The sequence below is a fragment of the Scleropages formosus genome, chromosome 22, assembly GCF_900964775.1.
Source record: "Scleropages formosus chromosome 22, fSclFor1.1, whole genome shotgun sequence".
NCBI classification, from domain to species: domain Eukaryota; kingdom Metazoa; phylum Chordata; class Actinopteri; order Osteoglossiformes; family Osteoglossidae; genus Scleropages; species Scleropages formosus.
In genome coordinates, this window is record NC_041827.1 from 12,521,341 (window position 1) to 12,533,898 (window position 12,558).

The 12,558-nt window shown below is 42.1% G+C and overlaps 1 protein-coding gene across 3 annotated transcripts in view; it reads left to right on the top strand.

The window, feature by feature from the left end:
- The window catches only part of pcbp4 (poly(rC) binding protein 4), a 46,677-nt gene extending 34,119 nt beyond the window's left edge, over positions 1-12,558 (top strand). The window contains exons 8-14 of one of the 3 annotated variants that reach the window (XM_029247921.1): positions 2,568-2,642; positions 3,158-3,229; positions 4,424-4,465; positions 4,605-4,680; positions 5,977-6,029; positions 9,523-9,692; positions 11,780-12,558. In XM_029247921.1, the coding sequence (XP_029103754.1) occupies positions 2,568-2,642; positions 3,158-3,229; positions 4,424-4,465; positions 4,605-4,680; positions 5,977-6,029; positions 9,523-9,692; positions 11,780-12,131 (840 nt within the window). In that variant the 3' untranslated portion in view covers positions 12,132-12,558. Of the gene's footprint in view, positions 1-2,567; positions 2,643-3,157; positions 3,230-4,423; positions 4,466-4,604; positions 4,681-5,976; positions 6,030-9,522; positions 9,693-11,499 lie in introns of all 3 variants that reach the window. The other 2 variants (XM_029247923.1, XM_029247922.1) reach the window with 2 other exon arrangements.

Sequence of the window (12,558 nt, forward strand, 5' to 3'; positions counted from 1 at the left end):
AAACCAAGTCCTTTAAATATAGGGTTAAGATTCAGAGTTACATGTTAATACTATAACCTTCTCCCCGAAAAGTGGAAGGAAAATTAACTATGGTCATACCACATTTGTGTTCTCCGTTTTTGCATCTTTCTCCCCTTTATCTCTCATCATTTGTTGGTTTTCTGTTTTTTTTTTTTTTTCTTTTTTCATTTTATTCTGCTGTTCTTGAGCTGCACAGTGACAGATCAGGTTGCAGGTCTGAACCAGGCTGAGTTTGTGTGGGATTTTCATTTTGTCCCCATGTTCACTTGGATTTTCTTCGAGTGCTGTTTTTCCCTCCTAAGGTCTAAAGATGTGTTCCTAGTGAATTGATGGGTCTAAATTGCCATAATGTATGTATTTTTGAGTGAATGAATGTGTGCACATGTGCGTGCATGTGATTAAACCGCAATGGACTGCCATCCAGTCCAGAGTGAGCCCCACCCTATACTTCCATTACAGGCTCTGGACGACTGACCCTGAATTGAACATGCCATTATTAATCATAGATGGAATATTTTATTCTGTTATTGTTGTAGTTTTTAAATAGTTTTGTTTTAATTTTTATTGTTTTATTGTTTTGTTCTTTTTGTCGTTTTTTTAATGCTGATATTCATGGTAAATTGCTTTCAAGTTACAACCCATATAATTTTTCTTCTTTATAGCAAAGCGCCTTGAGGAACTGCTTTTAAATGCGCTATATATAATAAAGATATTATTATTATAACTACTAAACTAGGCAATATTTGTAAAATAATTATTGTCATAGATCATAATGCTTGTCAGCACTTTTTCATAGTTTTTTTTAAAGTAGAATTTGCAATAAATTCTAAATCAAATCAAATTGTGTCACATATTCAGTTGTTATTATGCACTAGAATTTAGCTGAACACTTTTATCCAAGGCTACGCATGATTACAAGTCATTTGTAATGACACTGCCTTTCAAGAGAATTATTTGCATTTAATCACTTTTTCAACTGTAACCCTTTGCCTTTTAAGCTTTTAGAACTTTGCTTCCTGTGTCATTATTACTAGAAATGATAAAAAGTCATGAGATATGTAAGATACGTTACTAGCTGCCTGAATATAAGACAAATGACGTGGGCAGGGGAAACCACACCCATTCTTGGGGGGGGTCTACTTTCCTTATCATATTCTTGATCAGATTTTTACGGTATAGATTTAATTTCTTTGCAACTCAGAATTTTCATAAATGGAGCCTTTTGTTGTATGAAGGAAGCCTGTATTTTTAGCATGAAATTAAATCCTTCTGTAGTGTCACTAGACACTTGAGCTGTTGAGAGATGTGTTGTAGCTCACTTTGTACATATTGTTTCTTAGACAGCAGAACTCCTGGTGGTATGCAGTTCATCCAGCAATTAGTGAGGTTTAAATTGAATTTCTAACCGGAGGGGTATTCTTTATCATCTTGAGTATATAAATTAAATAAAGTTCCAGATTAAACCTTATTTTAAAAGGAAGATCTCAATTTGTCTGTAATAGGCAGAGAGTAGCTTTTAAGTAAGCTGTTCAGCTGTTCAGGCAAATATTGTTTCTTTGCTGATTTTTATTTATCATTCATTTTAAGTGAATCGTAGTGCTTAGGGTAAGGGTTAGGTTAGTTTAGTTTATTTATTTATTATTTAGCTGAGCACCTTCTATGACCTGTGTTGTTTTTTCAGGAATGTATCCTGAAAAGTGACAAGTGAACCGTTATTATTGACCAGTATTTACCTGAAGTCCATCCAAGTCAATTTACAATGCTAAATACAGTAAATGACTTACATAGCATTATTCCATTGCTGTGCGTAGCAGAGCAATGTAACACACCAAAAAGTAATTTAGAGTAACCAGTTTACCTGAAGCACATCTTTCTGGACTATGGAAGGAAACCCATATGAACACAGGAAGAACATGCAAACTCTACTCAGACTGAGCTGGAGCTTAAGATGACACTCCTAGTATGTACACCACCATGCTGCTCTTGCATTTATTCATTAAGGTGATGCTTTTCTCCAAAGCAACTTATAGTGTTAAGGCTACAACTATTTACCCATTTGTAGAGCTGGGTAATTTTACTGGAGCAATTTAGGGTAAGTACCTTGCTCTAGGATATTACAGCCAGAGGTGGGGATCGATTCTCCGACCTTTGGATCCAGAGAGAGCAGCTCTAACCACTATGCTACCAGCTGTCCCTGAGCTGTACTCTTATCAAGAACAGCATTAATATTTACTCTAAAGAGAAGTTGTGCTGCAAAATAGGCTTTTCATATTTTACTCTTTCACTGTTTTCATTTTTTCAATAGAGCCCGATTCAAAGCCATGTCCAAATACGCATCCCAGGAGCCGTGAGACACCAGCACTACCCACTGAGCCAGTGTGTCACTTAGTCTCGCATATGACTCATTCCTTCTCTAAACTTTTTGTTTTTCTACCAGTAGAAACAACACATTCATATTCATCATCTCGGCTCATTCTCAGGTATTTGCTGTGCTTCTGTTGCACCCTCTACACTTTGAACACCTATTCTTGTTTGTGTCTCTCCAGTCTCCTCCTAAGGGTGCTACTATTCCATATCGCCCCAGTCCTTCGCCAGGAGCTGTCCTTCTCTCTGGAAGTCAGGTGAGTACGGAGAACTTCTCCCGACATACGGTCGTTTCCCCTGGAGTTCAAGTAGCAGCATAACACAAGGGTCTCCTTGATTTGCCCTGAAATTCATCTAAAAGATCAAACAGTGCTTGCTCCCCTTATGTCTATAGTTAGGCATGCTGCTCTTTGACTCCAACAGGGTTAGACACATGTGAAGACCTGGTAAATCCAAGATCAATGACATTCGTGAATATTCAGAATCATCGCGTTTCATTTGCACTGTTGTAATTAGGCATACTGTCGCACGCTGCAATTGCCGAGGTGAATGTTTAAAGTACTGGCTACATGTGATATTGTTTCATGACTTGGAACAGCTCAAAACATTACTAATGTGAATTTTTTCACTCAGTCACAGATCATCGTAAAGCTAAAATCTTTCTGAAATAGATGTAAAATGTTAAAGGGCAGATGCAATGCAAACCGCGTCGTTGAAGAGTTAAAATGAAGCCGTGGTTTGTTCTGTTTCTGTTCCCTGTGTGCCTTTCAAGGTTTTCGAAGCTTCTGAGTTTGGGTCACACCCTCTTTTCTCAGTGGCTCAAGGAGGTCTGGATCTGCAACAAGTAAGTATAAATTTAAGGACAGGAGTCATGCCCAGTGTTTCTCTTTTTAACACAACCTTCCCTGCATCTCACCTACGCAGAGGTAGGGCGGGGTGATGGGGATGGAAATTTTTAGTCACGATCGTAGTGGTGCGTTGCATCCGGACAACACCTTGAGCCAGAGAGAAATAGGGACAAAGAGAGAAATCGTGGATATGCAGTAGAGTGACAGATAACAAAAAATAAACAATCTCTATGTGAATAAACAATTAAACACGCCGTGCACAATCCCTCGTTTTACCCATTTTTACCAGTGTCCAAAAATGGCAAGCTCTCTGATCTAATAAACTAAACATGGTGCTGTGATTCATCGCAGCCTGATCTCTCCGGCCTTCCGGCACATCTGCGCCTCCCATTGCACTATGGCAAAATGGGACAGGCACGCAGCACGAGCACCTAAACGGGAGAATGCGGCCAACGTCTGTCCTGCAGATCGGTCGGTGGCGACTGTCGGCATCCTCACAATTGGGTTTAGATAAGTGCTGTCTGGCAGGAGCCTGGGGACTGTCAGCATTGCAGCCGCTCCCACTAATGAAGGCTCGGCATGGGAGCACGGGGGCAGAGATTACGCGGCGTTAAGTGCTTCTGCAAGGCGATTAATGCTTTTATGCATTATTTACGAGCGTGCAGAGGACGGACAGGAGGAGGGAGGAAATGAATGTAAGAAAGCAAATAAATAAGGTTTGGACGAAACCTCCTGCTCCCCACCCTACTTCCAGGGCTGAGGAAATTGAGCCCCACTATTCTTGCTGGAGAGACAGAGCAACGAACCGGCCGAAAGCTGCTGGGGTCCGTAGACCACCTCTAGAGAGGAGCGGCTCGAGTGTTGACAAGGAGTAGTGTCCACCACTCCCTTAGATCTCTGGCCAGCTGCATTCATGAAGTACACCTAAATAGCAGCCACAGCGTTCGGAACTGCTGGGAGTAATGCTGCTCTAGTGTTCAATGTGTCTTAAAGATATCTTTATGAAAGTGGCCTCTGAGCACTATGTATGGCATCTGTTAGCCCGACACGGAATGGTCAGAAGTACGTCGTCTATCATCTGAGTTAAAGTCTGTGTAAAACTTTTTTCTTTCTAATTTGAGAGGCCAAAACCTGTTATTCCTGGAAAAACCCTTTATTTGAAACCTGTTTTATTGTTCTCTTTCTTGCAGGCCTATACTTTACAGAACCAATTTGGCATTCCACATTCAGAGGTGAGGTGCTTTGTTTATTTTTTTCCCCGCTTGCTAACTAAAAATATGTTCCGCGATCATAATTACATGGTGACTCATGGACTCATGGACATTATATGTGCATATGTTGGTCAGTGTGGACTGTGCGCTCTGTTCTCAGCTGGCCAAGCTTCACCAGTTGTCTATTCAACAAGGCCTGGCGCCCATCGCCCAGCCCACCACCGCTGTCCTACCTGGTATGTATTCATACATGGACATGCCCTCACACACGTACACACTCGCACTCACAAGGCACCGGTCTGTAGGAGAGTTGACCCATGTGCCACCTTCACCTGGTCTGTAAAACCACTTTGTTAAACTTGTCCTGAGGTTTTCTGTGTTTATTTGTACTCTTACCACCCGCAAACATCCCGGGGAACTCATTCAGTCAAAAAGAAGGCTTTGTTATGGCTTCCTAAAATAGACATGAAAAGCGCCTTCATCTGGTTGGACACGCAGCAGCCAAAGTCAGGACTGACAGCTTCTTCATTGGCAATGATGCCGTATCGTCTTCCAGAATGGGCTCCTGTACGCGGAAGGGCACCTTCGGCTGCGTGTAAAAGTAAGAGATAGAGGAAATCCTATGAGTCCTCCATCAGCCCGAGGCCCGAGTCCCGCACCTGTTCTTTCTGAGGCATATGGTCGGGGTAGATTAGCCCGACAAGGAAAAGACAGCGCTTTCAGTGGATTTCGCAGCAAACACAACAGCATTTAAAGTCAACTTAGAACTTTACAGGGAGCGAAAAGAGGGACTTCTGCAGTGGATTTGTAATGTTTTCCCTTAGTCATTTCCCATTTATGATGCCTCTAGCAGTCTTGTTCAAAAAATGTATTTATAAATTAGCTGGCGTTCAGGGTTGAATACAAAAGGGAAAAAAAAAAAAAAAAACAACAGTATACGAATAAACACTGAGTTGAAAACGTTTTTAATGCTTTTAAGAGTTTTCCACCCCTGCATATGTATTTATACCATACTCCAAAGGCTTTTAAAAGTTTAAAGCCACAGCATATAATAGAAATGTAAGATGGCTACTGTAGCTAGAGCAGGGACACCGGATATGGATGGGAAATCTGATTATATTGCAGTTAAAAGCCCATCAGTCACGGGCGCATTTCCGTCTGTTTAAACGGCCCTGTCTCTTCCCAAAGCTGAGCAGCATCCCCGCTGCGAGCCGAGCGGACGTGTGCAGGCTGTCGGTGTCACTGGCATTGGGGAAAACAGGTGATAGCATCCAGGTCGTGCTGACAGACACCATGAAATATTGAACGGAGACAAAGGAAAAGGCGCACGAGCGGAGATCACAAGGAGCGATCGCACGGACACGCCGTTCACAGAATGCGCCGCGTCCCGCTTCGGAACCGATTTTGTTTACGGGCGAAAGGAAGCGTTCATTCTTAAAACGCTCAGACCCCACGCTGTCGTGCTGCGGACGTTGTTCATTTGCCTCCTCCTGTGGGATTCTTGCTTCTCTAACTCATCTTTGTCTCTTTAGGGATCGAGTCCAATTCCCAGACTACATCCCAGGAACTTCTCATTCCAAATGACGTAAGCACACACTCTTGCCCGCTTTCATTCGTGGACGGTGAGGATAGTACGTGTCGCGACCAGGCAGCACACCGAAGCCAACATGCACAAGACAGCAGGTGGAGCAGATGAAGGGGTGAATGTTTCTTTAGATCACAAGGAAGAGATAGATGGCGCATAGAGCCCGCATTGCAGCCCAGGACGCCGGGGGATTTAACGCAGGGCCTCGCCACCCAGACATTTCACTACCGCCGCCCGTTCAGCAGTCTCACAGGGGCCTCTGTGAGTCGCCATTAAATCCCCTCGTGATGTCTGACATGCTTAGTGCGTCTCTGCTGTCAAAACAGTGCAGTAAATAAAGAGGGCAAGAGCCTTTCAGCGTGCCTCTCCGCACAATACGGCCCTAGCACTCGGAGGGCGGCTTAGCATGCAACAGATGCTTTTAACGCGGGGCTGCCCAAGTCCCCCGGCTTGCCGAAATCCCTGACGCTCATATCAGTCTCCCGGCTTGCAGCCAGGCTGTTACATTAGTCCTGCTCCCTGCACTACTTGTTAAATAATTTATATGTTGTTCATAATATTAAAAAGTGTTTGCTTCAAAGGCTCCACTCGATAGAAAATTGTATAAAATTTTGAGTAACTGTCAATAACCCTCAACATCTTTATAAAATGCATTCATTTCAGGGGAAATAGTGGATCGGAATCATAGCAATTTTGAAATTAGTTTATAAAATGTAATATAATTTCTAGAATTTAGTGGAAAAATTAATGTTGATTATTACTTAAATGTTCATTTGTTAATATGAATTCTTATATAAATATGCATTTATGTAATAATTTCAAAGAAATTATTTACAGTACATTGTGTATACGGTAATAGGTATCACTTACCATTAACGCAACTGCACACAGGAATCGAACTAATAGAATTAAGTCCTTGTGTCTATGTTAATACGTTAATAAATGTATGCAATATGTGCTGTAATGTTATACACACAAAATGTGCTCTTGACCCAGAATCATGTATTGCTGCCTTACAATGTTAAATGTATGGTGGTTAATACCTTACTGTCTTCGTTTTGTTGATGTTTATGGTCACTACCAAAGAATCTAAGCAGAGTCAAGCTGTAATAGCTGCCTTGCCTGGACAGTGCATCTCATAGGAAACATCATGGTGTGAAACACCCGAACCAGCGGCCTGGTAGACTGGTCAGAGGCAAGACAGAGATTCAGCAAACGTTTGCCTGGAAAAGCTGGATCGGGGAGAAATAGTGACGTCTATCGCCTGCAAGGCTTTTCAAATCACAACTGCAACAGGGAATCCCAAAAATAGACCAGTTACTATATCAGCAGGCTGCAGTTTTCTTTTTTTTTCTGCAGAGAATAAATGGATGATGACATATCCATCAGAATTGGTTTTAATTCAAGATATTATTTCAGCTATGAAAATACGACGCAATAATATGGATGTTAATTAATCAGAAATAAAAAAAAAACAGAGATGATGTAAATTGCGTATGGGGCAGAAGCAGGTCTTAGGGCGAGTGTGGATGGGTGGTGCTGGGGGGCAGTTTGTGGTCTTCCTCATTTTGGCTCCCTGATCTGGCAATATTTTGCAAGCATTTTGGCCCTAAATAATCAGCAGTGCCATTAATAGCCTGCGGAGCGGAGCGCGGCGGTGTGACGAATCGGGCGCTGTGCAGGCGGGTGACTTGTGAGGAAAGGAATGCCGTGCCCGGTGAAGCACAGGGAGGCACAGAAAGTGGAGGGGCGGAGTGCCGATGGGTGTTGGTTGGTGAACAAAAGCGGCTGTGTCCATCAGCCACATGCCGAGCTGCCAACACATCCATGTTGGAGTGGCTGCCTTATTGTCCATGAGAGCGCCTACACCTTTGGATGGATGACCTCACGCCAGGCCCCCTGGGTCAAGGTCCTGACATCAGCCTTTTATGTCCATCGCTGCTTGTGCACGGGGGACAGAGAGCCGTTATAATCTAGACAAAACAAGACGTAATCCACACAAAACAACAGGAGTCACGATTCAGCATAATTAATGGATTCTATAGATGTTTGTTGTTGTTGTCTGTTCTCATTAATCTTGACTGCTTAATTACGGAGAGAAACGTTATTTGCAAGGAGAACTGATGAAGAAACATGCACAATACGTATACATCAAAAACCCTTTGAACATTTTCAAATTGTGGAGTAGCACTAGAGAGAAACGAGTGAGTTCTCTACGGCCAGTTTTTTCTTCGGGGCGTTCGCCATCAACTAGCTGAAATGAGCCTTTCCTAAAATGAAGACATCCCTTCTGAAGTTACCCATATCTGGCAATCAATAACCACTTAGCCACACAGATTGATGAGAAGGAAATGCACACGTGTACATCTCATTTTACAGAATCTGGTAAATTTGAAACTGACAAGGGAATTTCGAAAGAGATATTTGCTAGCCCTTATAGAACGACTGACCTCTGGTGTGCCTTTATGGGACAAGTGGCGTAATGTATCCATCATCAGCATCCTTTATAGTGCAGGGCTGAGGTGGTATGGAGCCTATCCTGGAAGCACAGGGTGTGAGGCAGGGTGCACCCTGGAGAGGATAGCAGTCCATCGCATGCAAGAGGACACACGGAATACCGGCTCCTTCTGTTAAGATCATTGGCATTGTTGATTTATTAATAGTTGCATTTTCTTTAGTTATCTGTCTCCTAAAGTTTCTGTGCCTTGCAGAGCGGAAGTGACCTGCATTTCCATGCCTAGCTCCTAGCTGACTGTAAAGCGCACCAAAAGAGCACAGGCGTCCAGGGCTGCCTTCATTTAGATGTCTTTCATCGTTAAATTGGAGTTTGTGGAGACAAAGCATTTTATTTTTCAGTCATTTTAAACTCTTAATTTTTAATAATCCTTGAAGTTAAAGAGTGTCAAAAGTATTTTATAGGTATTATAGCTTTATCCAAGACTTTTACAAAACTTAGCCTGTAAATAAATCTGGGACATCGGTATTATCATCTTTGATAGTGTAGATAATAAAGATTAGTGTCCAGACACTGTACAAACTTGTTATATGAAGTGGTCGATTGTCAGGATTAGGTAATAAGAGGTTCTGGAAATAGCAAATGTTCTGTTTTCAGTCACTTAAAATTAATGTTTATTGTTATTTGATAATAAAAACTGCTGTTACAGCTTTTACTGATCTTAAATTAGTGGTAATGATTTACGAACAAATTTCCAGTCCCGATTGTGTCTTTAAGCTGAGGGACCAGCGCATACAACTTTTAAAATTGTTCTGCATATAAGACACATGTTGGCTGCATACAGAAGAATTTCTCTTCTGTTGAAGTATCAGACTAGTGAGCTAACAGCCATAGGAATGAAAATGAATGTATCTCTTCATTTATGTTAATCAGCTATTCATGATTCATAAATATTTAGATAAGACAGATTGACTAATGAGACATGTTGCAGCTTTTTCTTCAGTTATCAGCGTGGCTCTCGTTCTTCCTCTTTCGCAGCTTATAGGCTCAATCATCGGCAGACAGGGCACCAAAATCAACGAAATCCGGCAGGTCTCAGGGGCACAGATCAAGATTGGCAGCCAGCTAGACAGCACCAGTGACCGGCACGTCACCATAACCGGCTCCCCCATAAGCATCAACCTCGCTCAGTACCTCATCACCTCCTGGTAAGCTTCAGAACCGAGGGTGAAAAGAAGCGGGTCCCTCCGCGGAGTTTCGGCAGCAGCCAGGGACCACGGGATTTCACAGTCTGCAAAACCACCTTTATTAGTAGGACTTGGATGGAGGAGAAATCAGTTCCCTTCAGACAATAATTAGATAAGTATGTTGTTAAATTTCCATCAGCAGGAAATGCCAAGGTCCATTGAACCTTGAGGCTACAATTTTCTTCCATAAAAGAAAAACATTGAATCCCTCAAAAGCTTTACAGCAGAAAACAGATACATTTTTGTTGCTATATAGGTTAACTGCTTTGTGTTTTATTTTCACTTGTGACTAGTAAATCAGGTAAGCTCAAAACAAATTCTGTTTTCTGTTCACTATCTCTTGATATTTATTTTATTTGGGGAACTGTACTTCCATGCCATTTGTAAGAGGAATTTGTACAATTAAATATTTATTATACCACTATTTATTATAGCACAACTGTCACATTGTCGGTGGTTTGGAGGCAAAGCACTAGATTAATCGTTGTTTTAGTTTGTTGTGCAATATACTGAATTTTTTGCACTAATAACTTTCAAGGAGCGCTGTATCAATAACTGCCTCTCAGTGAAGTGTTATTAGTTTATATATTTATATATGCATATTATATATGGTATGAAACAGGATTATTAACTTGCTGAAAAACAGATTTGTAAGCATGCCACCACAAGGTCAAATGTTCTTGATTTAGATTCTGATTTTTTAAGACACTAAAGTTGATCAGATTTTGCGTTTACCAACCTTATATGTTTATTTGTGGGGGACGGGTTAGGAATCGGCTTTTGAACGTCATTTGAAGTTCACATGGACTAATGTTCATGCACTAATCATAAACTTAATGGAAAGCCCTTCTGCACAACACATATTAGGTGTGGTGAAATGTAGTAATAAGTTCATGTTTAGAAAAATTAATGTATTGAATTTTGACATTTCACAGGAATTAACAGTACTACATTACATTTAGCTGATGCTTTTCTCCAAAGTGACTTACAATGTTAAGGTTACAATTATTCACCCATTTATACAGCTGGGTAATTTTACTGGAGCAATTCAGGGTAAGTACTTTGCTCCATGGTACTACAGCCACAGGTGAGGCTTGACCCTACAATCTTTGGGTCCAAAGGCAGTAACTCTAACCACTACACTACCAGCTGTCCCCGTTAATTATCCACTGCACTTCACCAGACCTGTGAATTAATGTAAATTGAACATATATTTTTATTCCTCATTCTGCAAAGTGTAAATGTTTGGTAGCTAACAGTGCGATGCTTTTTAATGAGGACTTTCGCACCCTTTTTTGATGTGAGCACATTCCTTCGTACAGCCAGCTAAATGGGGACCTCCTCGTCACTTCAATTAAAAGACCGTTATCCAATCGTAATTTCAATTAGAACCGTATTACCCAGATAGCACTGCATTAAGAGCAAGTCTCTCACAGGACGACTGATAAAGCAAAACTCTTGATGTCCTGCTAAACGTGCCTCCCATCAACACGTTGTCCATGAAAAACGAGCCATATGAAAGTGTCTTTTTGAAACGTTTCCATGAGACACGTTGCCTTCAGAATGAACCCCACTGCTCCGCAGCGGTCAGGAAATTTGCTGCACTTCAATGTCATGGGAACTGCTCTGCGTACAGTCATACCCACCATATGAAGAGATGTTTACATTATGTTTGACAGTTTAAAACTATTTATATAGATTTTAGAACTTAAAAAATTCAAAGTAATTTAAAATAATTTTGTTTCCTCTCCCTAAATCCCCACCCGAGCCATCTCCCTGAATTAAACAGCACCTTCCCCATGAGTGCCAAGGCCCACCCTCAAATAATCTGTTGCAACCTCCAGCAAAACACACCTCTCTTATGATTTTTTTGTTTCTGTTTTTACTTTATTTTATTTTTTTTATTTTATAATTTAATTTCTCTCAATTTCTTTCTTTAACATGTCTTTTATTTAACCTTCTAACCCTTTTCCATCCGGACCCCTTTCCCTTCCCTCTTCCTCCACCTCCTACTCCTCCTCCTCCTCGTCTCCCTTCCCCTTGTGCAGTTTAGAGACCGCCAAATCCACCGCCCAGTCCTCCTCCATGTCGACCCCTGTTGACCTCAACATGAGCTTCACCCAGCCCGCCTCCCCTGCCTCGTCCTCTGCCGCAGCCCTGGCAGCGATGGGCGGCCTGCCCCACGCTCCCGTGCTGGGTGCCCCCTATGCCCTCCCCCTCTCCAGCCTCCTGGGAATGAAATCCGTCCCCTTCCTAGCACTGTCCACCCCCGCTGCCACGGCCGCCGCGGCAGCCGCCGCGGCTGCCCCCGCTCACGGGACACTGGCCTCCTACACTGCCAAAATCTCCTCCGCCAATGGGATCAAGAAGCCCGAGAGACAGAAGTTCGCACCCTACTGATGCCCCGTTGCCCCAAACTCCTGGCCTGTCTGGAGACAAGATGGGGAAGGGCCTCTTTTTGTGTTCTACCCCCCTGCCTGATGTAGCTGTATAGTAAGAGACTGTATAACAACTTTTTTGCTTTGTTTTGTAGCTTTTCCATTAACCACGAAGAAACCAGGATGACGTTGGCTTATATAGATAGCTATATTTATGTTATTTGCCAAGTTAGCCTCTTAAGCCATAGACTGTTTCCTCCACCTATTTGCCCCCTAGCCTTTCTTCCATCTCCTGTCCACTTTTATTTATTAACAGTAAAAAAGTTTAAACTCCCTGAGTTTATAAAATTAAACACTGGTGACCGATGCTAAACTCTGTGTATCAGCTTTTATACAATGATGTCTGTGTATGCTCCTGTATACAACTTCCTGAGGGTTTTTTTTTTTTA